The 27,246-nt window shown below is 48.5% G+C and overlaps 2 protein-coding genes across 7 annotated transcripts; one reads left to right on the plus strand and one right to left on the minus strand.

Annotated features, from left to right (window-relative positions):
• Positions 1-578: 578 nt before the first annotated feature.
• WFDC3 (WAP four-disulfide core domain 3) lies at positions 579-10,964 on the minus strand. 6 transcript variants are annotated; one of them, XM_037499533.2, is made up of 7 exons: positions 10,923-10,964; positions 8,361-8,453; positions 7,800-7,931; positions 7,027-7,173; positions 2,696-2,827; positions 1,266-1,450; positions 579-791 (listed from the first exon to the last, which is right to left on the minus strand). In XM_037499533.2, exons 2-6 carry the CDS (start codon positions 8,437-8,439, stop codon positions 1,266-1,268), a joined length of 675 nt encoding a protein of 224 aa, XP_037355430.1. In that variant the 5' UTR covers positions 8,440-8,453; positions 10,923-10,964; the 3' UTR covers positions 579-791. The 6 variants fall into 6 exon arrangements, 5 of the variants coding, with proteins under 5 accessions (XP_037355430.1, XP_037355421.1, XP_054553898.1 ...); XM_037499524.1 differs by lacking the exon at positions 10,923-10,964 and adding an exon at positions 10,477-10,905; XM_054697923.1 differs by lacking the exon at positions 10,923-10,964 and adding an exon at positions 10,409-10,470.
• Positions 10,965-11,041: 77 nt separating this feature from the next.
• DNTTIP1 (deoxynucleotidyltransferase terminal interacting protein 1) lies at positions 11,042-26,938 on the plus strand. Its single transcript, XM_037499551.1, has 13 exons — positions 11,042-11,201; positions 11,768-11,838; positions 12,449-12,545; positions 13,568-13,666; positions 17,992-18,060; positions 18,313-18,369; positions 18,621-18,679; positions 19,551-19,596; positions 20,302-20,360; positions 20,462-20,522; positions 24,665-24,736; positions 26,422-26,477; positions 26,587-26,938. Exons 1-13 carry the CDS (start codon positions 11,097-11,099, stop codon positions 26,723-26,725), a joined length of 990 nt encoding a protein of 329 aa, XP_037355448.1. The 5' UTR covers positions 11,042-11,096; the 3' UTR covers positions 26,726-26,938.
• Positions 26,939-27,246: the final 308 nt, after the last annotated feature.

Below are 27,246 nucleotides of genomic sequence, written 5' to 3' on the forward strand. Positions count from 1 at the left end.
TTTCTCTTGCCTGAAAATGGTCCAGCACTTAGACTTCTGCTGCACTCCAGTGGCTCTGAGAATAAAAGCACCCAGCAAAGAACTCTCCATGACAACTCCCAGCCTACTGCAGCTCCCACAGAGGATTCCAAGGTGCAGCAGAGCCCAGGGCCCCAAAGGAGGAGTCTCTGAGGCCCATCACTCCAAACAGACCTTGAGCCTCAGTGAACACCCTCACCCCACCTTCAGTGTCTGGGCTCTATCCCACCCTCACAAATTACACTTCATTTCCCTTTTCTTAGTAATGGTATCCTGGTCCAGACTGGAGTTGGATCCACATCATTCAAAAGTTATAAGCTCATGGTGATATATCAGAACAGAATGGCAGTGGCCAGGAGGAGCGTCTAAATGAGTCAGCTTGGCCCTGGACAGGGCCAAGTTCCTCCCTCCTGGGACCTGCTCTACTGGAAAGAATTCCCCAACTTCTCTGCCAGTGTTGAGGCTGAGCCATGCCAGAGACTCCATCCCACAGCCATGTCCAAACGCCCAGCTCTCTTTCCTCATCTTAGCCCTCAAACAGCACAAACAAGAGTGTCAGTACCAGCCTTTATCAGGTAAAAGAAGCCCACACACCCACTCTACACCCCTGGGGCCATGTTTCCTATGCTTAGGGCAACAGCAGCAGCAGAAGTGGAGCAGAGAGGGCAACGAGACACCCTGGGTGCTTCACCCATCCTGGCCCATCAGGACAAGCTCCCTGGAATCACCAAAGCATTTCAGGACACATCAAGTCAGTCAGGGCACCAGGATATCTGCAAGAAGAAATAACAGGTCACAAGTTGTCCTTTCTGCCTCCAGCTCCCCTGATCTACTTCCCCTCCATCCTAGAGAAGCTTGTCATCTATTGCTCTCAAAAGCATTAAATGGCTCCCTGCTTCCTAGATAATTCAGCCCAAACTAGCATTGAAGACTCAGATCATTCAGATGTCAGCCTTATATCTGCTGTTATAAAAACAGTGCCCATTCCTTCATCCACTTCCACCCCACCCTCACCCCACTCTCCAAACAAGTCACAGGCCTTCCACCCCGTGCCTTTGCTAGCATCACAACCATGATCTCTGTACGAGACTTGGTATGTCTGATCTGTGACATGTGATCTTTCTCTCCAACTGTATACTCCAGGGCAAAACCTTTGTCCTGGCCTTCTGAAGTCCCCTACCCAGCACCTAAGCCAGTGCTTTGTAATAGCAGTTAAGTCGTTGTTGATGACAATAGACTATACTCACCTAATTCAGAATTAGGCCTGATGAGCCAGTGGGAGGCATGGCCAGTTTGGTTGGCAGAACTGTAGGGACACAGAAGCGGCCACAGCCTGACTTACAGCATCTCTCCCCAGCTTGGCAGTTCTCATCTGTCACGCAACCGATAATGCACAGGCCCACCAAGATTTTTGGACAATTGCCGTTCCGCCCTGTAGGATATAAACAGGCCCTGGTAGAGACAGGACAGTTGGCTCCACTGACTAGCTTCCCATTTGGGACTTAGGGAATCCACCCCTGATTCCAAGTAGATCTTAACCAAAGACCTGCTGAGGACACCTTGCAGCTGGAGGATCTGAACATCTGTAGGACCCATGAGGGCAGCTGGACCAATGATTTTCAAAGGGCGCCCCCAAGAGTTCCCAGGGGTACTGAAGAGTTTGATACTTCTCTAGGTTTGGGGTTACAGCTTGGGGTTACAGAAGGAGCAAGGCTCCCAGGCCACCACCCCCCACCATGCTTGGGTTCATGGTGTCAATTCTCTGCCATCCTAGATCAGGTTTGGTGCCCCTACCTAGTGCTCCTTTCACCAGCTTTTCATAATTCCTTATTTAGTTGTCAATAACCCTGAAAGGCTATACACAAGGACAAGAATCCGTCCCCAGTCTTTGAACATTGCCTGGGAATCTACAAAAGGACTAAGCCAACATGTGGGCCACTGATTCTGAAATGGAATTTCTCAGTGCCTGGCACAGAAGTGCACGCACAAAAATGTATTATATAGTCTTCCAATATATGTAAACATGTATTTTACATATATAGAAAGAACAAATATATGTATATATTTCTGGAGCCACGATGGGGTCAATCTATACCTGAAGCCTGCTCTGTCTCTGGACTCGTCAACAATAGGAGACAATAACTCCACATGTAGATGTAGACATATCACTTACATATAAATACATCTGTGTTTTTAAATCTATTAAGAAAATCAATAAAAAGATACTGAAGAAACAAAGGAATCAGAATTCGAACAGGAATGCTTTATGATTTTATCTATTGTATATGCTGCTCCCAATTAAGATTTCATTTGCCAGGGGGGAAGTTTTGTGCCGAGAATCAGTTCTGGAAACCATGATCCTGGGCAACTCCCTCATTTTACAGATGAAGAAACGGGCTCACCCCAGGTCAAGAGCAAACCTGTGGGAGAACCGAGATGAGAAGCTGCCTGTGGTCCAGTCTGGGGATTTTTTCCCACTACTCCATACGGCTTCCCCTGGTTCGCTTAATGCCCACATGGGCCCCTGAACCTAGGTGGAGGGGCTTCTTGGGGTGGGGGGACTAGGAGGAGAGGAAGATGAGAGTTCTGACTCCCCCCAGGGAGGCAAGAAAAAGGCCCTCCCCAACTGACGCTGGGACTCACGGAGCCCCGGGGATTTCTTCCCTGAGAAACATACCTCCCTTAATGTCTCCACGGCAGCTGTGGCCACAGCCGGTGCTGCAGCATTTATGCCCCTCGGGACAGGACGCGTCCTCATCACACAACTCCTCACACGGAAGGGGGTCGGCAGGGCACTCACCGCCAAACTCTGCGTAGAATCAGAGCGCTGGGACCCTGGGGTGCTCAAGCCCAGGGTTCCCTGTTACTTTTATTGTGACTCTGAGTAGAAAACACATTTCTCTTTGTGCCCTGTGCATGTTAATACATATGTATGTTTAAAATGTACATACTTATGTGCACACATGTATAAGCAAGGCTGGTACTTTATGTTCTTTGTGCATCTTTTTTATTTCAATGCTGGCCATAAACACTGACATTGAAGAATCCCAGTCTGAAAGACACTGCTGAGATCTAAACCACCGGGACAAACATGTTAGTTGCCAGCCCATGTTCCCTCTCCCAGCGTTCTACTGCAGTAGACCTCTACACCAGCGGCCCCCAGGACCCACACCTCCTGGGATCCACATCCTGGTGTGACCCTCACCCGTGGTGTCTCTGGCCTCGACCCGGTGAGTTACTTGGGCCACAGGACATCAGCAGGGGTGATGCCAGCACAGGCTTGGTGAGCACTGCCTTTGGGGGCTTGTCCTCTTAGCTCCCTCTTGGAATCGCCGCTGCCATGCTGAGAAGCAGCTGGGGCCAGACCACAGAGACCACAGCAGCCCTGGCACGCCTGGAGGGCTTCTTGTGATGGGAGAAAACACATCCCTATTTGATTCTCTGTTGACAACTATCCGACACATTACTGGTGTGCACCCTCGCCACCCGTGAAGGTAAGGCAGACGCCACAGAGGGAGGAGGCGCAGAAGCAGGACAAGACTCAGCCTCTAGTTGGCAAGGAAGCTCCTTCTACTACGCTCGCGCTCCCAGCCAGGCCCTCAGGAGCAGGCACACCCCAAGAAGACCACATCCAAACCGAACCCTCTCCATGTGACTCATTCGTCTCAGTGTTTGCTTCAAGGGATTGAAATGGAAAAAGGTGACAGGTGATTAAGGGCTTTGTGGAAAACCAAAGCAGGATTGGCCGGTGCCTCTGAGCAGGAAGTTTGGCTGCATGCGGCTGGCTCCGGGAAGTCTGCGGTGATGGAGAAAGCAGCGCTGGACTCCAGGGAGACACGTGTAAGCTCAACAATCAAGGTAGAATACCCTGCAAACGGAATCTTCCTGAACAGCTTCCCTGTTGAATATTTTATGCCACTGTCAGATCACCTCAAAACCATGTGCCCATCATTATTATTCAGATAATGAGGTCGCTGTCACCGCCAGTTGTATCTCCTCAGCACCCCCTCCTACTTCACAAAGGCTAAAATCCATCCAACAAAGAAGCCTTCTATCTCACAGTTAAGAAGGCTGGATGCAAAACACCTCCCTGGTGGAAAAACCCAGCAGCATAAACTTCTCAAGGAGTTACTCCAGGTACCCTGGAAAGTGCGGGCCTGGAGCATCACCCTCCCCCGGCATAGAGACCAAACCTCTACTCTCTTCCCCGTCAGGCCTCCTTGAGGTCCCTGGGGTTTTGCCAAATATTAAGCAACAAAGGCACCTTCGAGGGGTCGGCTCGTGGTCAGAGCTCATCCCCTTTGACCAAGATCCAGGGTGACCACCCATACTGATGACCGCCCAGACCCACTCCCTGACTGATGCTTGAATCCTTACCAAACAATTCCCTGCTCTCAGACTACGCATCCCCGTACTTTGGCTAGACAGCCGTAAGTCTAAGAAATGCCCTTCATACGCCACCAAAACCGGTCCTCTGGTTCTATCCTTTGGGCCTTTTCCTAGCCCCAGAGACTTTGCAAAAACATGGCCACGCCCTCTCCTTAGCGTCCTCTGCCTGCCACTGCCCAGGCGTTTTGTTCATGATTTATTTGTTGACTCACAACTTCCTATTTCTCACACAGAGGGTGAATCTGTGCGAGACTTGCTCCCTATCCGAGGTCCCGTGCCGGGGACAGCAGACCCTCAACACAGGTTGAATGAAGGAGTGAGTGAGTCTACATATGGGCCAAGCTTCAGACAGGTGGAAAAGAACCTGCACAGAGGCCCTGGGCGGAGCCGGGTGAGTCACAGAGCATTTGTTGGCAGGGCTTGAAAGGCCTTTCGTCTCACTTGCGTGATATACATTGAACGTTTGTGTTCCCCCAAAACGCACATGTTGAAACCAGTCCCCAGTGTGAGGGTACTTAGAAGTGGGGTCTTTGGGGGGTGATTATGACATCATGAAGGTAAAAGCCCACAAAGACATGTGTCCTGGTGGCCCTTCCACCACGTCAATTCTTCTCAAAACCAGAAGGTGGGCCCTCACCAGACACTGAGTCTGCTGGCACCGTGACCTTGGACTTCCCAGTCACCAGAATTGGGAGAAGTAGATTTCTGTTGTTATAAGCTCCCCAGTCTATGGTGTTCTGTCACCACAGCCTGACAGGGCTAAGACACTGCATGACTCTCTGTGAGATATTGATAAATATCCTTGTCCACTTCACAAGTGATAAAGGCGAGACTCAGAGAGATGGAAGGACTTGCCTGAGGACGCACAGCCAGCAAGCGGAGTCAGGACTCAGGCCAGAAGTGCCTTATGGGAGCAGTTCCCAGCCAGCCCTGTGCCCCCGGCCTCCTGGCTGTCCCTCCACCGCACCAAACAGACGGCACTGGCTGTGGTAAATCTCTGGCAGTGTCAGAGCTTAAGGAAAGCAGGAATTGTTAATAGCCCAGGAAAGGCCTTTCCTGTGGAGCTGGTTGAGGCCACCAGTAGCAGTGGGTGATGGTCCAGCTTCCCTCTAAGGCTGGGGTCTCAGGGGAGTAGCCAAAACCAACTCGCAATTAACACTGCCTCCCTCTTCTCCAGGAGTCCACTCAGCCAGAACCCTCAGACAGATCTGGGAGGAGATACCTCATTGTAGGTCCTCGTTGCAAAGTCAGAGAAGCCCCTTCTGGGCAACCAGGGCCCAAAGCAGCTCACAGGGGTGCCTAGCCTGGGTGCCAGCCTCACCCTCGGCCTCAGCAATTCAGCCATCAGCTTCAAACACTGGAAGATTGTGCCAGGCTCTATAAGCTGGCAGTGAAACACTCACCTGAGTCAGATTCCCAGACTCTGGTTCCAGAGCAGGGCCCAAGAGTGCTGGTGGCAAAGGAGCACAACCGTCTATTCTCCATCCTGGGCAGGGTGCCTAAGAGAGCTGCCTGAGGCACAGACAACCCTGATGGGGCCAGAAGGGCCTGGCACCTCAGCAGGGTTGGCTGCAAGGAAAGAGGCAGCCATGGGTGGTGGAGTTTCAGGGTCTCAGAGAGAAAGTGATCAGTAGGGGAGAAACCATACTCAAGCAAAAAAAAGGGAGCTAGTAGGGGAAGGGAACATGTTATACCATTGCCATGATCTCCGAAACCTAGACTAGCCTTTCCATTTTACAAAGAAGGGGACTGAGGCTCACAGAAGCAGAAGAGACTGGGGACACACTGGCCAGTAACTGGTGAGCCTCAGGCTTGAACCCAGCTACTTGACAACCCAAGCTTGGGCTTTTCCACTGTAATATGCAGCCACACACTCAGGTGAGAGAACAGCTCCAGTTCCTTTAGAAAAGACAAGGAAGAAAGAACAGAAGACCCCATTTAAGAAAGCAAAGCAGGGCCTCCCCGGTGGCGCAGCGGGGTGAGCACAGCGCTGTGAAGCTGTCTGCAGCCTTTGCAGCACTGGTTCAATTCCCAGCTGGCCAGGGAGATACCCACATGGCGGGGCAGATCTCTCCTGTCTTGCTCACTGCTCCCTCAGCAGTGCATAAATAAATAAATCTAAAAAAAAGGAAGAAAGAAAGCAAAGCAAAGTAAGTACCTTTAGGCATTCCTATATTGAGAACTATTTTAAAACTGTGTGTAGACAGAGGGGACAGTCTCAGAAACGAGCGAGTGGGGAAGTGTGTGCTGCTTTGCACAGGTATCCTGAGTCTATTTTGCTGTGTCTTTATAGGTTCCCCAGCTAAGATCTTAATAGGGACACTGAAAGTGCCCATGGGGATTGGGAATCAGCCAACCACTTTCCAATCTGCTGCAAATAAGGATCTTCAAATATGCGCTTCCTTCTGGAAGCCTCCTCTGCCTGCCCAGACCACATTGCACACATCATCATGTCTTGGGGACTATTTGTGTATCTTATTTTAGAAAAGTTCTCGGTATATGGCAGTCAATTATTGTTTTTCAAAGTAAAGTAAAACCAACAACAAGGTGGTGTGTGTACATTTGAAAAAGAAACAAGTAGGCCAAGCAGGACATGGAATGTGGGGTGCAGTTTCTTACCCAGCTTCTCTTTAGACATTGGGGCTACACAGCTCGCGTTGCAGCCAAACGTACAGCATTTCGTTATACCCAGACATGACTCATCGTTGACACAATTTTTAAAACAGGATGGATTCTGGACAACCCCGGGACACTCTCCTTTCCTCCCTGCAGCAAAAAAGGGAGAGGGCCACAAAAAAGAAAATATAGGTCATGGTGCCTGGTGACACCTATGGGCACAGCAAAGGGAAAAGCCAGACAAGGGAAAACCGGAACTTCACGAGGACACAGCCTGGTGCTAGAACAGACACAGTAATGACAGCGACAGCTCTGTTCATTGCAATGTTTGTCTTGTGCCAGGAACCTCCCTTTTGGGCCTCACAACAATTTTATGAGGACAGACAATTATCCCCACTTTGCAGATGAAGAAATTAAGGATTAAAAAGATAACACTTAAGAAGAGCTATTTAAGACTTAAAAAGGCCCGCCCGGGCTCTAAGTTCTACTCTTTTTATCACTATCTGAACCAGTGTCCCAACTTCCCAACTTCCCAGCCTTCACAGGACCCCCGAGTTCAAAGTAAAAGACAAATATAATAAGCAGTGAGTTCTTTCTTGATAGAAGGCAAAGAATTCAGGAGACTGAGCGCCCCAGGAAAAGAGCTCCCAAGAGGGGAGAGATGAGGTGCCCTCGGCAAGCTAGACTTAAAGAGCCAGTCTAGGGGGTTGGAAGCTTCTAACCCAAATGCAAGGTCAAAAAGCACACTTGGATGTTGCTGCCTTATGACAACATACCCTCAGGAATGCCTCCTTGGCAGACCCGACCACAGCCTGTGCTGCAGCACTTCTGCCCAGCTGGACACCATTCATCCCCCTGGCACAGGTCTTTGCATGGGTTCTCGTCAGGAGGACATTCTCCTTCTTTCACTGCAAAAGATAGCATGCCATGTTGGAGTAACTGGCCTCAAAAAAATGAACTTCAAGGACTTTCAGCCTCTGCAAACATTCTTAACCAAAATATCTCTGCAACCACTGTCCCCTTCTTCCACACAGCCACCAACATGCACCCACTGCTACTAAAGGACCAGACATCCTGCAGATGAAGAAAGAAAGGTGGGGTGACCTCATTCTCATTTAAGGAGTTCTAAGGGAAAGCTAGGCCCTCTGGTAAGCCACAGTGGAAGTCCTATCTCCTTGTCCAGAGAGGATGACAGAAGCCAGGAAGACTTCCCTGGCTGCATCCAGTTCTGTCCTACAGAGATGACTACCTCCACAGATAGAGACCCTGGCTCTGGGACCCAACAGGGGATGGCTTCTCCTCTATTAGCCAAGAATCACTTGGGAATGATCACTCACCATGCTCTCCTGCAGTCACCCAGGATGCCAGGAACCCAAGAACAAGCAGGGTCTTCAGGGAGAAGAGGCAGCTCAACATGTTGACAAGAGTTGCTGAGAGTTGAAATGAGAACTCAGTTCAGGCCAAACATGAACACCTTGCTCAGAATATCAACAAAGGAAAGGGCGGGACTAGGGGATTGGCCTAAACCCAGCCTCAGCAGCTTCTCTTCCACATTATTCCCCAGGGATGTCTTCTTCTAACAAGAAGAAAAGGGATTGGTTGGAGGATGGGTGGGGAAATTTCTGGCATTGCCAAAGAGCACATGTGATGGAGGCGATCAAATAAAGGAATGTCCACAAGACCCCTGGACAATGAGGACAGGTGGCAAAGTGGGGAGAGGGCCATCAAGTAAAGGATCAAAGAGAGGCCTAAAGGATTTTGGAAAGAGCAGGCACAGCCGAGATAACAGAGGGATGGAACAGAGGCATGACTTCATAAGGAAATAACCAAAGCCCATGAAATGCACTGTGCTCCTCGTCATCCTAGCAGCCTAGGAAACAGAATGGGAATTTGTATCCAACAGGCAGGGTAGAGGTCAGTGGATGGAAATTACTAAGAAGAAACATAAGCTAAATCAACCTAACAAGATTCTTGCTGAAGAAAGGCCAAAGTGATAAGACATCAGTTGGGGGAAGACAGAGAACGAGGAACCTAGCTAGATATGGAGAAACCTAGGTTAGATATCAGGATGTGGGGGCGGGGGAGGGGAGGTGTTGGTTAGGGGGTGGGGTGGGTCTTTCTGGCAAAACTGACTTAACAATATCCTTGATAATATTGCACAGTGTGAAAATAAACAGGGCCTCTGTTTAAAAATTCAAAGGAGGGCCTCCCCGGTGGCGCAGCGGTTGAGCGCTGGGTTGCAAAGCTGCCCGCAGCCTCTGCAGCTCCGGTTGGATCCCCGGCTGCTCCCCAGCCACCAGAGGAGGGTCCCACATGGCGCACAGACCTCTCCTGCCGCCCGCTGCTCCCCTCAGCAGTGTCCTTCGGTCCTTCTGCCTGCTCTGCTCCCCGCTCTGGCTCTGGTGAATTCTCTCACCCTCCCGTGCTTCTGACTGTACCCAGTGCTTGTATAAATAAATAAAAATAAATCTTTAAAAAAATAAATAAAAATTCAAAGGAGATTAAGTAGCATTTGGTCAAAGAGAGAATCTTTGTATAAGAGAATAGAAAGGCTACTTAGAAACTATCAATAGACTGCAAAAAAACATTATTTGGGTTTGTTCAGAACTAAGATAAATGCACCAAAACCTTCATAGTGGTCCCTCTAGCCACACAGGCCATTCTTGGACTGTGTGAAGGCCAGTTGTCAGACCCCAAAAGAACAACTGTTGTGACTCAAGTAGTCTAGACTATATATGCCCCCTTTTTGAAAAAAACAAACTCTTTTCTTCTTTCTTTTTATATCTGTCCTGCTTATGACTTTAGTCAGACATGGTACCTAAAGGTGTCCACTGGCACTACTAAGCTCTAAGAGATAAAAGGGTAAGGGACAGTCAAGGCTCTATGTAAAAGCCCCAGTAGGGCCCAAGTATTTGGTGACAGAAAGTTGCCTTACAATTATAGGGTTGACACTGGTGCACAGAGATAATTAACAGTTGATGACCTAATGTGTGCTTTACATACATTATATATTTTAATCTTCACATCATCTTGCAAGGTCAGAAAACTGATTGAGAAACGTTGGGGAAAAGATGTCCAAGGTCTTAAAGCTAGTATGTGGTGGCCCATGGAATTTAATAGTTATGACAAGGGGAATTTGTTCGAGGGTTTACTTGCGCCAAGAGCTTTACATGAATTAACCCAATCTTCATTGTAACTCTGTGAGTTAGGTACTGTTATCCCCCGTTTTACAGATGAGGCCCAGAAAGAAACGTAGATGATACAACTAAACTAGTAAACTAGGTAAAACAAAGATCGGTAGTCCAATTCCACAACGTTCTTAATCACTACATCACACTGGATTTGAACACAGATCTACGTGTAAAACTCATGCACTTTCTCCTACCCTGCACGTAGCTGGTAAAAATAACTGTCATCCATAAATTAGTCCAATTCTACTCAGGGACGTTGTACCTCTCAGGCAGAGCTAAGGGGGGCTCTGGCAAAGTCCGCAGCTGTTAAAGCCACCGCATTCCCAGGCCACTGGAGAAGCCCGGCTCCCTGGGGCTGAGGGGCCAGGAGAGGGAGGAGGAACAGGGCCTGCAGTCCAAAACCCAATCTCCGTTCGGAGGCCTTCAGACGCCAGGAGCAGCCCCCGGGGTCAAAGCCTGGAAAGTCGCAGGTGGGTTCCGACGTGAATGCCCAGCATATTCAAATCTACAGTTTCCAACCACTGAACTGCGGGCGCCGCTATACAAAACGTTCCCCTCGGCTCCTCAACCCCAGCCCCTGGAAACCTGCTCCCCTGCTCCTGCCCCGCACGGGCCCAGGCAGGGAACGACCCTTGACCGGACACCCACAGTCCACACCCGCAGCGCGGCCCCTCCCGGGGGCACGCTCGGGCCGCCGGCCCCACACACCAGGCCTCTGCGCGCAGGGAACGAGGAAGGAGGTGTTGATTCTGTTCCTATGGCAACCGCGCAGCTCGCCGCGGCGCGCTTCCGGGCCAGCGAGCGACGCGCTCCAATGACGTCACGGGGCCACTTTCCGGCCGGTGGCTGAGTCGGGCTCAAGTTGTGGGGCCCGGGGGCGCCATGGGGGCCACTGGCGACGCCGAGCAGCCGCGGGGACCCGGCGGGGCCGAGCGGGGCGGCCCGGAGCTGGGGGACGCGGGCGCAGCGGGGCAGCTGGTTCTCACGGTGAGGACGCCCCCGGGGAGGCGGGGGCCTGGCCTGGGCTCGGGCCGACTGGGCCTCGGGCTCCCGGGACCCTGGCCCGCGGGCGAGAGAACGCGCTGCTGGTGCTGCCGAGGGGTTGGCGTTTCGCCGTCCGTCGACCTGGATTCAAATTCTGGTGCCGCCCTCCTGGCTAGGTGACTTGGGCCAGTGCTGTCAGCCCCCTCGGGCGCCGGTTTCCTCTTGGATAAAATGGAGACGAGTAGTTCCCGCCACGTAAAGTTTGTTGTGGGGGTGCGCTGTGAATGTGGGGAAAACGCCCGGCACATCCCCTGCCACGAAACAGGCTCTCGGCAATCGCTGGTTCTCTTCCCCCTGCAGTGCCAGAAAGGGTGGGGCTGGGACTTCAGAGGCAGGAAACTTCCCCAGTTCTTCCTCCCTGCCAGAGCCTCCCGACCACTGCCCTCCCGGCTGCCCCAAGGTGGGAGAGGGGGTGAACGCCCCTGAGAAACCTGAAAGTCTAGGCAGTCGCATACCCACCCACCCGCCACCCCAGCGTCACCAGCCTCGGTCTCCCTTGGTCTCCACAGAACCCTTGGAATATAATGATAAAGCACCGGCAGGTGCAGCGAAGGGGCCGCCGCTCTCAGATGACAACAAGGTAAGGCTGCCTCTGGCTGGAACGTCCCTCCTGCCCTGACTTGGATCCGCTTGGGGGTCCCCACTGCACTGAACTAGGAAGGAGGCAACTCAGATTCTGTAATTCTGTGTGTGGCCTTGATAAGTACCCCCTCTGAAGTCATGAACAAAATGCATGGTGGGGTGGATTAAAGTGCCCAAGATCCCTAACACTCACTGACGCTGTGGTTGAGGACTCTAATGAGGCAGAAAAGCATGGAGGTTAAGGAAAAAGCTGGGCTTATAGTATCAGTCTCAGGGAAAATGCATCTCAGGGAGAGAACATAAGATGGGCCTTTGGGATGCTGATTATACTTCTTGACCTGGCAGTGATTAAACCAGTGTTCACTACAAATGCTTGCGAAAGTGCATAGACGTTTCTGTAAAAGTATTATAGTCCATAATACACTTTCACAATGGCACCCATTTCATACAATTGTTAGGAGAATGATGTGCACAGAACCCCGGCATTTAACTAGTTTTCAGTAGAACGCTATTCTTTTCGTAAAGGAGCCTATGTGAGTAACTAGTGGACAGAAGAGGCAAGGATATGTTTGGAACATGCCGCCTAATTGTCTCCCTCCTTTGTGCAGTTTCACAGATCCTGCCATCTCCATGGACCTCCTCCGAGCTGTCCTGCAGCCCAGCATCAATGAGGAGATCCAAACAGTCTTCAATAAGTACATGAAGGTGAGAGGGGCGCAGGAGAAGGGACACAGGGCAAAAGACTCATGGGCAGCCCTCTCCTGCATCACCATCTCATTGCCTCTTTCTGGATATTTAAAGTTTTCCAATTCTGAACCCCTGAGAATTTTTTTCCCCCCTCTCAAGAAATGTTCAGATTATACCCAACTGAGCTCTAGCCAAGCTACTGTGAGGATAAAATGATTTACGTGTAATGCTCCCAGCACAGTGCTTGGAACGTAATGTGTTTTATTACTTGTTTAATAATATCACCGTTATTGTAATTTAAAATTCTTTTATAGGCCTATAAATAACTTCTACATGTCTCTACCTGAATGTCCCATGGATGCTTTAAACCTAGTACATTCAGAACTGAATTCGTTTTTCTTCCTAAACCTCCTCTGTGTTTATCCATTCATTCAAGAAGTATTTACTGAACACTGAACATATGGCCATATTCTAGGCATGGGGGCAGGAGGGGCATGTCTCAGTGAACAAAACAATGTCCTGTTCTCCTTAAACAGGTATGCTATTAGGAAGTGCCAGGGAGAAGGGGCAGCAAGTGACCAGTGAAGAAGAGAGGTGTTACTTCATAGATTGTAGATAGGACAACCCTTCAATATGAGGACAGTTGAACAGAGATCCAAAACCGAGAGGGAAGAACAAGCTGGGAGGAGGTGTCTAGACAAAGGGAACAGGGGCAGAGAGCCTGAGGCAGAGCACAGACTGAGCCTGAGCACAGCACAGTCAAAGCAACACATTGCCAATGTTGCTGGAGCATTCTGAGCAGGAGGGGAGGTGATCAGAGGTAACAGGTGCCCAGCTTCTGTGGCACCTTTGAAGCCATGGTAAGTACTTTGGGTTTTATTATGAGTAAAATAGAAGCTTTGGGAGAGTTTGATCAGACATCTCTAAAGGGTCACTAGGACTGTTGTAGAGAGAATAGACTTCAGGAGGACCATTTAGGAAGCTTGTAAGGAGAGTGGCTTAGATGTTGGGAAAAAGTCCTTTGTCGTATCTCTCCCTAGTTCTTCCAAAAGGCAGCACTGAACGTGCGAGACAACATCGGGGAAGAAGTGGATGCAGAGCAGCTCATTCAAGAGGCCTGTCGGAGCTGCCTGGAGCAGGTGAGAACAAAAAGGAAAAGTAATATAGGGACAAGGGATCTTTTAGCCCTCCAGTGACTCCAATAAGCAATGTATCCCATATCAGTAGTATTTGGGGAAATGCCTGGCAGGTCATGTATTTGCAGATAGGGCTTGGAGCTTCTGCTGACAGAAGTGCCAGGTACTGTGATAGGTACCTTCAAGAGCATTAGTTCATGTGTCTATCAGGAGACCCCCCCTGTACGGAAGGTGTGTTTTAATTCCAAGTTTGCAGATGAAGAAATCATGGCATAGAACAAGCAAGAGTTAGAATAGCTAAAGATCTGTCTCACCTCTGCAAGTATGTGGTGATTTAATCCTGCAGGCAGCGCCTTTGGTGTCACGGGGTCCATGCCCCTTTCAGCCTTCCTGGCTTTCAAAGTGTGGTCACGACTTCAGGTCTATAAATGGCTGTGTTCCCAACATAGTAGTGCAACTGCTTTCCTATATCAACTGCTGTTATGAATAGGAATTACAGCAATCCCAGATTTTGCACTTGACTAAAATTGAACTTTTATCTGTCAGAGATGGAGCTTTCTTTATAAACAGAGCCAGGAAGTCTAGTGTGCATTCAGTCCTATGAGAGTAATTATTGTGAGATGAGAGAATAACATCTTCTGGAGGTTTGCCTAACTAGCTTCTCAGGCACAGCCTCAAAAAGGAGCAAGAACAGGGCCTGTAGTTCAGCTTTGAAAGGGCAGAAGTCCATCCTGTCAGTGCCGTGAAGCTGATCTGATTCTCATAGACTACTAAACTTAAGTCTAACCGAATTCATAAGAGGCCAGTTCAATACCCTGGGACTACAGCATGCTATAATCACTTGTAATACTTGCTGGTTAATAAAACGCACTTACTGATAATATTCTTATAAGTTTGAAGTGAATCATGATTAAACTTAATGAGTTAAGTTTAATCATGATTCATTTTATCTCTTAAACCAATGTGTAGTGAGGACCTACTCTGTGCCCAGTACTGTGCTAGGTCCAACAATTTTATGCCAAATGGGCAGAGGCCTTACCTCCAGAGCCCTTGACATTTCTCTAGCGGTCATACAATAATAGGCTTTACAGCCGGTGGTTAAGTGCTCTAAGCCGCAGAGGTGGTGCCTGTCCACTAGAGGGCGCAGTGTCCTGGGCACAAGTGAGCCCTATATGTCTAAGGGGCAGAAAAGAGCCAGCATTTTCTGGTTGTTTTGGTTTACAGAAGTCAGAGAGGTGGGCAGAGGCCAAGTCAAGCAGAGCACAAATTACAGGTGGTCGTTACAAGCAAGACAGCCTAATGAGATTGGCACTAGAAAGGATCATTCTGGTTGCCACAAGGAGTCTGGTTTGGGAGGTAATTTATGGAACTGTTTAGGGTCCCAACTAGAAGATAAAGAGGAAGTTAAAATGAGTCAGGCATAACTTGCACTCCATGAATAATTTGTTCCAGTCTCCTGAGGACTCCTGTCCCCCTTCCCAGTATTGCTGTAACTGGGAGGAAAGCCAGCATTTGGATCAGTAACCAAGACTCGGTAATAAAGACCGCTTGCTGCTGGTAAAATTTAAAAAGATAAAGTATAAGGCGGGAAATTTCATTTTCTCATAACCTCACTACAGCAATAACTGCTGTTAACATTTTGATGTGTTTTCTTGCAGTCTTTTCCCTAAGTTTTTACACACACCTGTTCACTCCCTAGGGCACCAGGAATACAGTAGGGAGCAAAGACCAGCCTTGAGCCCACAGGCCCTTCCGCTGCCGCACGATTTCTCTGTTCCCTTTACAGCCAGACTCTGGGGAAGGTTTCAGTCACTGACTCCACTTTGTCACTGCCCATTCATTCTTTCACTCCTTTGTCTTGACCACCACTTCACGGGAACCCCTCATATATATTAGAGTCCCCATAAACCGCTGTGTGTTCAGCCCTGGCGCCCTCACTGCTCAGTATACTCGGCTGCCCAGGGCATTGGTCACAGTGGGCCGGTCCGTGTTTCTTGGCTTCCCGCTCTCGGCTCCACAGCCTCCGCCGCTGGTGCGTCCTCTCTGTGGACTCCTCCTCTTCTGTGGCTCCTCCTCATTCTTGGTGATTTCATCTAGTCCTGTGACATGGAAGCCGGTTTAACTGCTGATGACGCCAAATGGTAACTTGGCCCTGAGCTGCTTCCACTCCTGCCTACCTCCAGTCCTTTCTCTCAGCAGCCAGACTAGTCCTCTTAGAGGAGAATCAGATTGTAGTGCTGTCCTCTTTAAAACCCGCAGTGACTTCCCATTGTTGTTTGCCTGGACCAGTTGTTGCTTTAACTTCAGCTCCACCTCGCTCTTGTTGACTGTATTCCAGTCGTACTGGGCTCCTTTCTGCTTCTCCAGCACATCAGGCTAAGAGCCTTTGCACTAGCTGCCCGCCCTGGCTCTTCTCTTCTTCAGAACTTAGCTTAAGTATCACCTCATCAGAGAGGTCTTCCCTGTCACTCCATCTATAGTGTCACCCCTCCCAGCGCACTCCCTCCCCTAGTTACTCTCTTATCACCTCACTTATTTCCCCCATTTATTTCAATCTGAAACCACTAATAGTTCATATTCTTATTTTCTGCCTCCCACCCATCTCTGCTAAACTCTTAAGCTTTATAAGCCTGAAGGCCTGATCTTGTTCACCACTGTAGCCCCACAGAATATGACTCTTGATATGTGTATACTGATTGAGCTTAATGAAGAAATGACTGTGTGAATGAACAAACGAATAAAGAAATGGCAGATGAACAAGCAGGACTCTTGCTATCATGGAACTTACAGCCTAGTTAGGCAGACAGGCATAAAAGAAGTTGCCAGACCAACGTGTGCACAATCACTGAGACTTGTGCGCCCTGCCCTGGATGGGGGCAGTTTGGAGGAGAAGATCATGAGTTCAATTTTGGATCTGGCAGATTTGAGACATCCATGCATAGACATGGGGCAGGCTATGTAAATCTGGAGCTCAGAAAAGGCTATAACTGAAGATGGAAACCATGGAGTTAGCAGTTTATACATGTTAATTGCCGCTATGAGCACAGATGAAAGCAGAAGAGATATCTAAGGGAAGGACAGAATGAAAAGATTGAGGAGTATGAGCTGGCAAAGAAAGTTACAAAAGAGTGGCCAGAGAAATAGGGGTGAATGGAGAAAAGTGTGGTCACAGGAGCCAATATGGAGATTGTTTTTCGAAGCAGGAGTGCAAGGAGTTGTCAAAGGGTGGGGTGACCTGCACCCAACTCTTCACATGACCTACAAGGCCCCTGCCAACCTCACCATGCTTCTCGCTACCACTCTTTTTTTTTTTTTTTTTTTTTTGGTAAAGATTTATTTATGTATACAAGAACTGGGGTACAGGCCAGAGGTGTGGGAGGTGAGAGGATTCACCAGAAACAGAGGGGGGAACAGAACAGGCAGATTGACTGAAATACACTGCTGAGGGGAGCAGCGGGCGAGTCAGGAAAGTTCTGCTGCACCATGTGGGTATCTCCCTGGCCAGGGATCGAACTCTTGCTGCAGTGGCTGCAGATAACTTCATAGGTTGCATCTTAACCCCCTGCGCCACCAGGAAGGCCCTCCTCACTACTACTCTTTTACCCGCTATTTGTCAGGCCATCTTTTTCTTCTTCAAGCCAAGTCTTCCCACTTCAGAGCTTTTGCCTCCTCTCAGCTGCTGAAACACACTCCTCCTTGGCTTGCCTGTCACTGGCTCCTGCACATCTCAGCTCAAAGGCTGCCATCCCTGCAAGGCTTTTCCTCACCTCTGACTAAAGTAGCCCTCCCTTCTGGTGATGCTCACTTCTGCCTGGGTTTTGTCAGAGCACAATCCCAAACCACCTCGTTTGTGTGTTTATTTCTTTTTTTCACAGCTTGCCCATAGAGATCAAGTTCCAAGAGAGCAAGGACACCTTGCTTGTGCAACTTACTGCTGTGACCCCAGTACTTCCATACTAGATACCAATATGTGTAAAATGTAAAGCAGCAGCTTGCTGAGCAGTGTGTCTTCTATTAATGCATCTCGTTAGAAAAAATATATAGCATGTGTTTACATGGGGAAAGGCAGTGAAGAATGTACATTGGCATATTAGCAGTGTTAGGTACCAAGACTTCAGATTTGTGGGAATTCAGGGGCTTTTTTGCTTATTCACACTTTGATTTTTCAACAATGATCATTAGTTACTTGTTTTTAAAAAACTAGATGTCTATTTATATGCACACCTTGTGGTACGTTTGTCTGATCACAAAAAAGTTTGAGTCCAGTTGGAGTAGAGGCTTAACCACCAAAAATATTAGCTGTTAACACTTGTTTGTTGTCTCTTTAGGCTAAACTACTGTTTTCTGATGGAGAAAAAGTGATTCCTAGATTGACCCATGAGCTTCCAGGGATAAAGGTTAGCGCCACTGCATCCTGGGGACGGGAAGGGGAAACTAGTTAGTCTGAGAGGTGGGCACAGTGTGTAGGCCCGGGGAGGTTCCATGTACCTCTCATTTGTAGGACCGGGACCAGATGGCATCATGCAGGGAGAACATCAAGGCCCGGTTCATGGAGGGGCTGGGGGGGCGGTAGCCCAGGAACTCTGCCTTCCGCAGCCCTGTCCTCCCAAGTGCTGGTGTGCCCCTGACTCCCTCTCCTTCTCCTCCAGCGTGGCCGGCAGGCAGAGGAGGAATGTGCCCATCGAGGGAGCCCCGTCCCCAAAAAGGTAAACCATCTCCACAGTTCCTGGCTAGGAAAAGGCCCGTCAGCTCAGATGGTGCTGGGCTTCCTCGATGTACCTTTGGGCCTTTGTAGGCCTGAGCAAGAAGAGCCCTGGAATCAGTCACTCCCTGCTCATATTCAAGTATCATTTGGTCTCTTTGGAAAACATCTTCACCAGATGACCCTAGACCTGCCAATGGGGTTGGATGGGGTTTCCCACAAGGTCAGGCTCCTGACAGCTATTCTTTGTCACAGAGGAAGGGACGGCCTCCTGGACACATCCTGTCAAATGACCGGACAGCCGCCAGCATGGTGTGAGTGGGGGTCAGCAGAGCTGAAGGGAGGCATGGGAGAGGGCACCTGCAGGGAGAGAGGCTAGAGTTCTGTGTTTGGGGAAAGTCACCGTGGAGGAGGGTCCCCTAGTTCAAAAGGTGAAAAAGAAGATAGCAAGGAGGTTATTGATCCCAGGTTTGCCCCAGAACAGTTCAGCCCTGCTTGATTAAACACCGGAGGGTTTTTGTTAGTATATATTGAATGCTTATAATGTGCCATAATTAATCTAAACACCTTACATACTTTCCCTTTTAATCCTGAGAGCCACCCTCTGATGAAGATTGAAATCATTCTGCAGATAAATACATGGGGCATGCAGCTATTAAGGGGAAAAACTGCTGTATCGCCTCTAGGGTGGTCATTTTCAAAGATTTTTTGAAACAACAGATTTTTTTCCCCCCAAATAAAACTTTACATGGAAGCCCAATACACAAAGCAGATAAAGCCACACTTGTCTATTAAGAGGGCTGGGGCTAGTTTGGAACCATCAACTTAGGAAATGGAATCATATTAGTCAACATACCTTAGACTTGTCCCCTGCCCCGAGCAATTGCATTCCTCACAGACACACAGAAGGCAGGGCCGTTGCCACTGCTGCTTTTGGCAGATGAGGAAATGGCAGCTCAGGTTCCTGACTTGCCCTCTAGGCCAGGTAATTCCCCAGCCAGTCTGGGAACTTCCAGCCCAGTGCTGCTTTCCTCCGTACCCACTCCGACCCCTCCGACGGGTGCTAGGAGGACGTACGCCCAGGGTTGAAGGAAAAAGTAAGAGGAATGGCCACCAGCAGCAGTAGGCTTGCGTCTAGTCCTAGACCTCACCTGGAGGAATTCACCTTTCTTTTCTTCCAATCAGATGGAAACCAAAATCCTGTGAACCAATTCGCCGAGAAGGCCCTAAGGTACGATGTCGTGAGTGTGGCAGTGACTCCTGTCCCAGGGAGACTCAGTCAAGGCTCTGGGGTACACTGTGAGGGATAGGCCCAGGGATGGTGAAGGAGGCGTGCTCACCATCCAAAACTGTCTACCCTCTCTTCTCCCCTCCCACACTGGCCTCCCTGAAGGATCCCAAGGAGCAATTGGAAGTGAGGCAAAACAAAAAGACAGGGCTTGAGTCTATGCTGAAGTCTTGCCCCCTGTAAAAGCTGGTGGTCATAAATACTTCATCAGCACTTAATATGTGACAAGCACTGCCCTAAATCTTTTGTGTGGTTTGTCCCATTTACTCTTTTTAACAACCTTATGAGATTCTGTTACCCTTCTATAGTTAAGAGCTTCCTTTCTTGCCAGCTCCCTTGGGGGCAGAAATTATTTTGTTATCTTGTATGCTTTGTATACTTAGGGATACTAAGGCTTAAACTTGCCTAGTTATACAGGTGTATCTTACCCCATCTCATCATGATATAATCATCTGTACATACTCCACAGCCCCCTGGAGAAAAGACACCACCTTATCTCTGTAGCCGTCGGAGCTAGGGCAGGCCTAGCAAATTACAATGTCTGTTTCTTTAATAATAGGGTGGTGGTAGGAGAGGGCAGGGGGAGGAGTGTTTCTGTCCTGCCCACCAGGTTAGACCTCACCTTCATCAGCCTCCTCCTTTGCACAGTGGGATCCAGCTCGGCTGAACGAATCTACTACCTTTGTATTGGGATCAAGAGCCAACAAGTAAGTCTAGGAGCTCTGGCTCTGAGGGGAGGGGAAGCTCCTGGCTCCACCATGAGGACTGCAGCTGCTAGAATCCTTACCACTCATATGTTACTTTTCAGGGCCCTGGGGATGGGGGGCACCAGAGGGAGAATCTACATCAAGCACCCACACCTCTTTAAGGTAGGTGAGTGCTCGAGTCAGGTTGGAAGCAGATGGCATTGGGAACTCTAGAAGGCACAGGGAGGGGGGGGACAGATGTGGATCTGGGGTTTAGCCACCCTTCTGCCATTAACCTTTACCTTTTGTAGTAAATATCTCTGTGCCTCAATAATAATTAGTTTCCTTGAATATTTATTATATACCAAACATTACAAAAAAGCTGTACTTACATTATTGCATGGAACTATCCTCTAAGATAGGGATTGAGAAAGACCAAGTGACTTGCTCAAAGTCCCTCAACTTGCAAGCAGCAAATCCTGTCTGTCTGCAGCCTGAGCTCCTAACCACTGCCTCATAAAGTTGTCTGTAGAAGAGACTGGAGCAAGGCAGTGCTTCTGATCCTTTTCAAAGATGCGCTTCTCTTCCAAGGGCAACCGTGCCTTGGTCTCCACTGTCGGAGAAAACCAGGGTGGGGAGTCATGAGTTCACTAGCCCTCATCAATGAATTTGGACTTACTCAGTCAGAAAAGCATCCGGATAATTAGAAAAGTGGTAGTGCACATGTGTTTACAACAGGTTTTGTTGCACTCACATAAGGCCTGGTGCCCCTTGTCAGATATCAGCTTCTTTGGGGTCTCAGAATCATGGTCTGTCTGCTACATTCTGTGTTGAAGGACACAGCTGCTTCCTCTATATCCTGGAATTCCCGACACAGACAAGTTGGACCACTTGCTACTTCTTCATTTTTCTCTCTCAGTAGCTTTACTCCTGCTCTCCCCTAGATGACCTTCCTTCCCAACCCTTATCTGACTAATTAGGATCCATCTTCTCCAAGATTCTTGCTGGCATGGCTCTTGCACCTACTTTGAATTCAAGTCAGAGTATGGTTTCAGTCCTGGTTCTGTTATTAGCTGTGTGACCCTGGGCAGGTGGCTCCACATTTCTGCACCAGTTTCATGTGTCCAGACTCTCATGCTGGACAGACCCAAGATAGCATGCGGGAACGCAGGCAGCTCGTTGCGGGCACTGGTCATTCTCGCCCGCACTCTCCCAGCTCTCAGACTCCCATTTGCAATATATTCTCACCCTCATTTCATTACCAGTGGATGTTCTCTCGCATTGTAGTCTCTCTGTCTAACAAGCGGAGAACCTATTTGTATTTCTGTAAACTGCCTATTATGTATTTTGCCCATTTTCTGTCCTTCAAAAGGCATTCAAATTTTTCTTTTTTTACTCTTTTCAATTATAGAATACATAAGCCCATTTTTGTAAAAAGAGTCAAACAATACACAGAAGCTAAAAAACAATAAAGCGGGCCACCCCGGTGGCACAGCGGGTTGAGCGCAGCACTGTGAAGCTATCTACAGCCTCTGCAGCACGGGTTCGATTCCCGGCCAGCCAGGGAGATTCCCACATGGCACGGCAGACCTCTCCTGTCACACCCGCTGCTCCCCTCAGCAGTGTATTTCGTTAGTCTGCCTGTTCTGTTCCCCGCTCTGTCTCTGGTGAATCCCTCACCCTCCTGCACGTCTGCCCTGTGCCCCGGTTCTTATATAAATAAATAAATCTATAAATAAATAAATCCTTGAAAAGAAAAGATTTATTTATACAAGAGCCGGGGTACAGTCCAGATGTGCAGGGGGTGAGAGGGTTCACCAGAGACAGAGCGGGGAACAGAATAGGCAGACTGACGAAATACACTGCTGAGGGGAGCAGCAGGCGAGACAGGAGAGGTCTGCTCGCCATGTGGGTTGCTCCGAGGCCGGCAGGGGGAACCAAACCAGCACTGCAGAGGCTGCGGACAGCTTCACAGCACTGCGCTCAACCACATGCACCACCAGGGAGGCCCTCCATTTTATTTTTAACAAGTAGATAGAATTCATACATGTTCCATGATTTATTTCTTCATTCCTCCATTAATGCATATTTAAGTCTCTTCCAGCAGTTACACTATTATAACCAGTGCCGCCCCAAACATCTTAAAGATGGGGGGCGGGGGTGATTCCAAAAGATAAATCCCTGGAAGTGGGATTGCTGGGTCAGAAAGTATACTTTTTAGGGCCTCTCCTGGTGGCGCAGGTGGTTGAGCACCGCGCTGTGAAGCTGTCCACAGCCTCTACAATGCCAGTTCGATGCCAGCCGGCCGGCGAGGGTCCCACATGGCAGGGTAGATCTCTCCTGTCTCACCCGCTGCTCTCCCCAGCAGTGTATTTCATCACTCTGCCTGTTCTGTTCCCCACTCTGTCTCTGGTGAATCCTCTCACCCTCCCGCACATCTGACCTGTACCCCAGTTCTTGTATAAAATAAATAAATAATCTTTTAAAAAGAAAAGTTACTTTTTAAATTTCAACTCATAATTAATATGGCTTGGAGAGTAAAATAATTACTTAAACTCAAAGGATAATAACCAGACAAATTCCCCAACTCGGTCTCAAATATATTTCAAATGTTCTGCTACTTTACAAAACCTACCCTTCTTGTGTCAAGTGCTGTATTTAGCACTTTTTATGCATTATCTCTTTTGTAAATCAGAACTTTAATAGGAAAAAGTCTGCTGGCTTTATACCCATGAAGTAATCAACATTAAATAAAAATGTTTTCAAAGAGGAAAAAAATGTTTTGGTATAAATGTATTAACTTTAGACACTAGAGCTCAGTCAGAAAAACATTCTGAACAAAACTACATTGTGAGCTTTTGTTTTCTTTGGTCAAAATTTAAATCATTTAATGTTAAATAATTTTTAGTATCTGCTGTTTTCTCCCATATACAGCACATAGGGCTCTTATTTTATCATTTATTTTGAGCTAACACTGGTTCCTAGCATTATTTAAGTTCCAAGTGTACAGCATTAGAATCCAGCATCTGGAGAGAGTCATGGCACCACCAAAAGTCTAGTTCCACTGCCACACACTTGACCCATTACCCGTTTCACCCGTTTGCCAGCACCCTTCCCCGCTGGTAACCACCTGTTCTTTTAAGTTTGATTTTGTTTTCTTTGTTCATTTGCTTTGTCTTCCACTAAAATCTCTTGGAATTTGTCTTTCTCTGTCTGACCTATTTCACTTAGCATAAACCTCTAGGCCTATCCATCCTGTAACAATGGCAAGCTTTCATCTTTTTTAATTGCTGGATAGTATTCCACTGTGTATATATAACACATCTTCTCTATCCTTTCAGCCACTGGTAGGCATTTAAACTGTTTCCATATCTTGGCTCTTGTAAATAATGCTGCCGTGAACATGGAGGTGCACATATCTGTTCAAATTAGTATTTCTGTGTTCCTCAGATAGAAACCCAGAAGTGCAGGAACCCCATACTGTGTTCCCTAGCAGTTGGGTCACTTTGCATTCCTACCAGCTGTCCCCAAGGGCTACCTTCTCTCATCCTCACCGAGACTTACTGTTTGTCTTCTTGATATAAGCCATTCTAACAGGTGTGATGTGAGATCTCACTGTGGCTTTGATTCACATTTCCACACTAAGTGATAAACATCTTTGCGTAAACATCTTTGGACAGCTATGTCATCTCTGGAAAAATACTCAGATCCTCTGCCCATTTTTTAATCATGTTTGGGATTTTGTTGCTGAGTTGTTTAATACACTTTGGGTGTTAACTCCTTGTCTGTTATCTCATTTGTTCTTCACAACATAGTATTAACACTGTTTTATCAAGGAAACGATTGCCCAGGTTTATACCATCTAATAAGTGGCAGAAACCAGAATTTAAAGCTTGTTTGTCTAACTCTAAAAGCAGGTTTTTAACCCTGATGCTATACTACTGCCCCAGAACATGGTTTCCTGCTTTTTGTTCTAAAAAATATGGTCACCCTAATAGTCACATGTGTTAGAAGATCTTCGGATCTTTTTTAAAAAAGGACTGTTGCTCTAATAGTCCCCAGGCCTATCATTCGCCAGAGATACTGTGCTTTGAGAAAGGAAGGAGGTGGAGGTTAGAGGTGTACTAATCCCTGGCAACTGGGCCCCACACTGCAGCCTCCTGGGCTCTGCTCCGCTTGCTCTGAAGAGGGTAGTGAGCCCTCTGAGTCTGCCAGCCTAGGAGAAGGTCTTTTTGGTTAAAAACTGCTCAAGGGCCAAGATGCTTTAGGACAAAATGAGAAAAACCCCTGGCTAACGTCTCTCCATGTGACTTCATCCCTCACAGTATGCTGCTGACCCCCAGGACAAGCACTGGCTGGCCGAGCAGCATCACATGAGGGCAACGGGGGGAAAGATGGTAAGCATTGCCCACACGTGCCACTGCCTAGTGACCAGGGTTCTGGCTATTGGCAGCAGCTTAACTCCAAAACCAGGAGTTAAGAGAGGAGAGAAAGGGCCCATTTGCGCTGAAGGGTATATGTAACCCCTGGATTCCCTTTTCTGTCCCCAGGTCTTCCACACTCAGCCCCTTACCGTCCCACCTCATAGCCGTTTAGAGTAGATTGGCTATGCATAAAAATGGCAGGTCCAGACACACTACTTTCCCGTCATATGCCTATTGACAGATTTCGCTCATCGAACACAACTCTTCTGTCTGACACAGCGATAAGATTATTCTCCAGGCAGCACCCCTTGTCCATAGGAGTTAGCACATGCAGGGAAACTTGTTTGTCATACCTGGCAGCCCCTTCCAGAATTGCCTCTACTTCACGAGTTCTCAGCTCATCAAGCAACAGCCGTAGCAGTGTCATCATCACATGTATCCGCAACCATCATGTAGGGCTTTGTCCATCACTTGTGGTGTTGTCTACCTGAGGACTCACTTAGCCCACCCCAGGACTGCTCCTGGTAGACGCCGATGGCCTTGTCGACCAGTGTGCCTTCTCATTCTAGCAACGAAAGCTATCTTGTTTTAATATTCTATTTATGCCTACACTCTTATTTCAAAAAAGATTTCAGGGAACTTACCGTTGATACATAAAATGCAACATCACAGAAATAAGAAATGGGATGGAGAGGAAGAGAAGGTCTTAAATAAAGCCATTGGCAAGAGTAGCTTTTTTTAAGGTGTTTTTTATTTTTTAATTGCTGACTCAGGAGAGTGGTATAATTCTATTGGCTTTCACCTCCGAGCTCCTCTCAAGCACCATCTATGAAAACAGTTAAATACCCAAAGGACACGCAGTTATCCCAGCCCATGAAACTGGAAAGTGCCTCCAGCAGAAGACTCGCTCTCGTGCTGCACAGCATCCCCGTATGGTAACCAGCAGATAACCAGGCTGTCCCACTGCAGGCTGGGGCATGCTGCCAAGGCCGCTGCAGTTCCCAGGCCAGCACAACCTCCTTATTAGACAGCAAAGCAGCTCCTTGTTTTCCCATTTGCCACAAAGTTCAAAACAAAATATTCTCAGTCTCTATAAAGTTAACAAATGGCTTCTTCCTCCTGATTTCCTCTTTCCATGTATATTTTGCTAGGTCTTGCCATTTATAAGTCACCTCAGGATTTTTTTTTTTTTTTTTTTTTTATACAAGCACTGGGTACAGTCAGAAGCACGGGAGGATGAGAGAATTCACCAGAGCCAGAGCGGGGAACAGAACAGGCAGACTGACGAAATACACTGCTGAGGGGAACAGCGGGCGAGACAGGAGAAGTCTGTCGCGCCATGTGGGACCCTCGCCCGATGGCCGGGGATCGAACCGGCGCTGCAGAGGCCACGGGCAGCTTCACAGCCCAGCGCTCAACTGCTGCGCCACCAGGGGAGGCCCAGGATCGTTTTTTTTTAAAAGAGGAGGAAGCTATAAATAAATTAGTCACCCATACCCTCCCTCCCACCCATTAAGTTTCTATCTGAGTGAAAGATTGTCTCAAGAACTGTGCCCCAGACAGTTTTCCCTACTTACTTGCCCCCATGTCTAGTAGACTGTTGAGTTGGACTGAAATGAACCAGTGACAATGACCACTCCCCTTTGCTCCCACCACAGGCCTACCTCCTCATTGAAGAGGACATCCGGGACCTCGCAGCCAGTGACGACTACAGGTAAAGACAGTAGATCTGTTCAATGCTCTCCCCCTTGCTTTCCAGTAGCCCCTAGTGTGAGCCTGGACCTCACCCTTGCTTCAGCTCGCCTGCCCAATGTCTGTTTCAGAGGCTGCCTGGACCTGAAGTTAGAGGAGCTTAAGTCTTTTGTCCTACCTTCCTGGATGGTTGAGAAGATGCGAAAGTACATGGAGACACTGCGGACAGAGAATGAGCATCGTGGGGTGGAAGCCCCTCCACAGACCTGAAGCCAGGCTCCCTGGCTACACTGGCAGCCCTCCTCACGGTCCCCTTACCCACATGGCTGAGGCCACTGCTGGGACTGCGCCTAGGTAGATCGCAGCGGCATTAAGCTGTGCCTGGGCTAGTCTGAGTGGCTCACTACAGAGCACCCCCAGACTGGCATGTGATTTGTAAAGTTATTGGGATAAGAAGCAATTAAACAGTTTGTAATAAACACATGGTGAGCGTGCTGTGTGGTCTGCCTCGTGGGGGCTCACAAAACAGCAAGGGCTGTAGAAGTTGTAGGTATAGGAAAAAAGCACAAGGTACCCGGCCCCCACGCCAGGTAGACCCCTAAGTCTCACATCCCATATGGATCTTTTATACAACAAAGCTGGGAACATGGTACCTTGCTGTCCCTGCCCTCTATCATTTCTTCACCCAACTGAGGTATTACAGCAGCAGAAATTTTTTTTTTTTTTAAAAAGTGGGATGTGATAGCCCCATGGGGGTGGATGACTGGCCACAGGGAAAATGCAAATGGCTT

Source organism: Talpa occidentalis, unplaced genomic scaffold (assembly GCF_014898055.3).
Source record: "Talpa occidentalis isolate TD23 unplaced genomic scaffold, MPIMG_talOcc4v2.1 talOcc4.10, whole genome shotgun sequence".
Classification (NCBI taxonomy): Eukaryota; Metazoa; Chordata; class Mammalia; order Eulipotyphla; family Talpidae; genus Talpa; species Talpa occidentalis.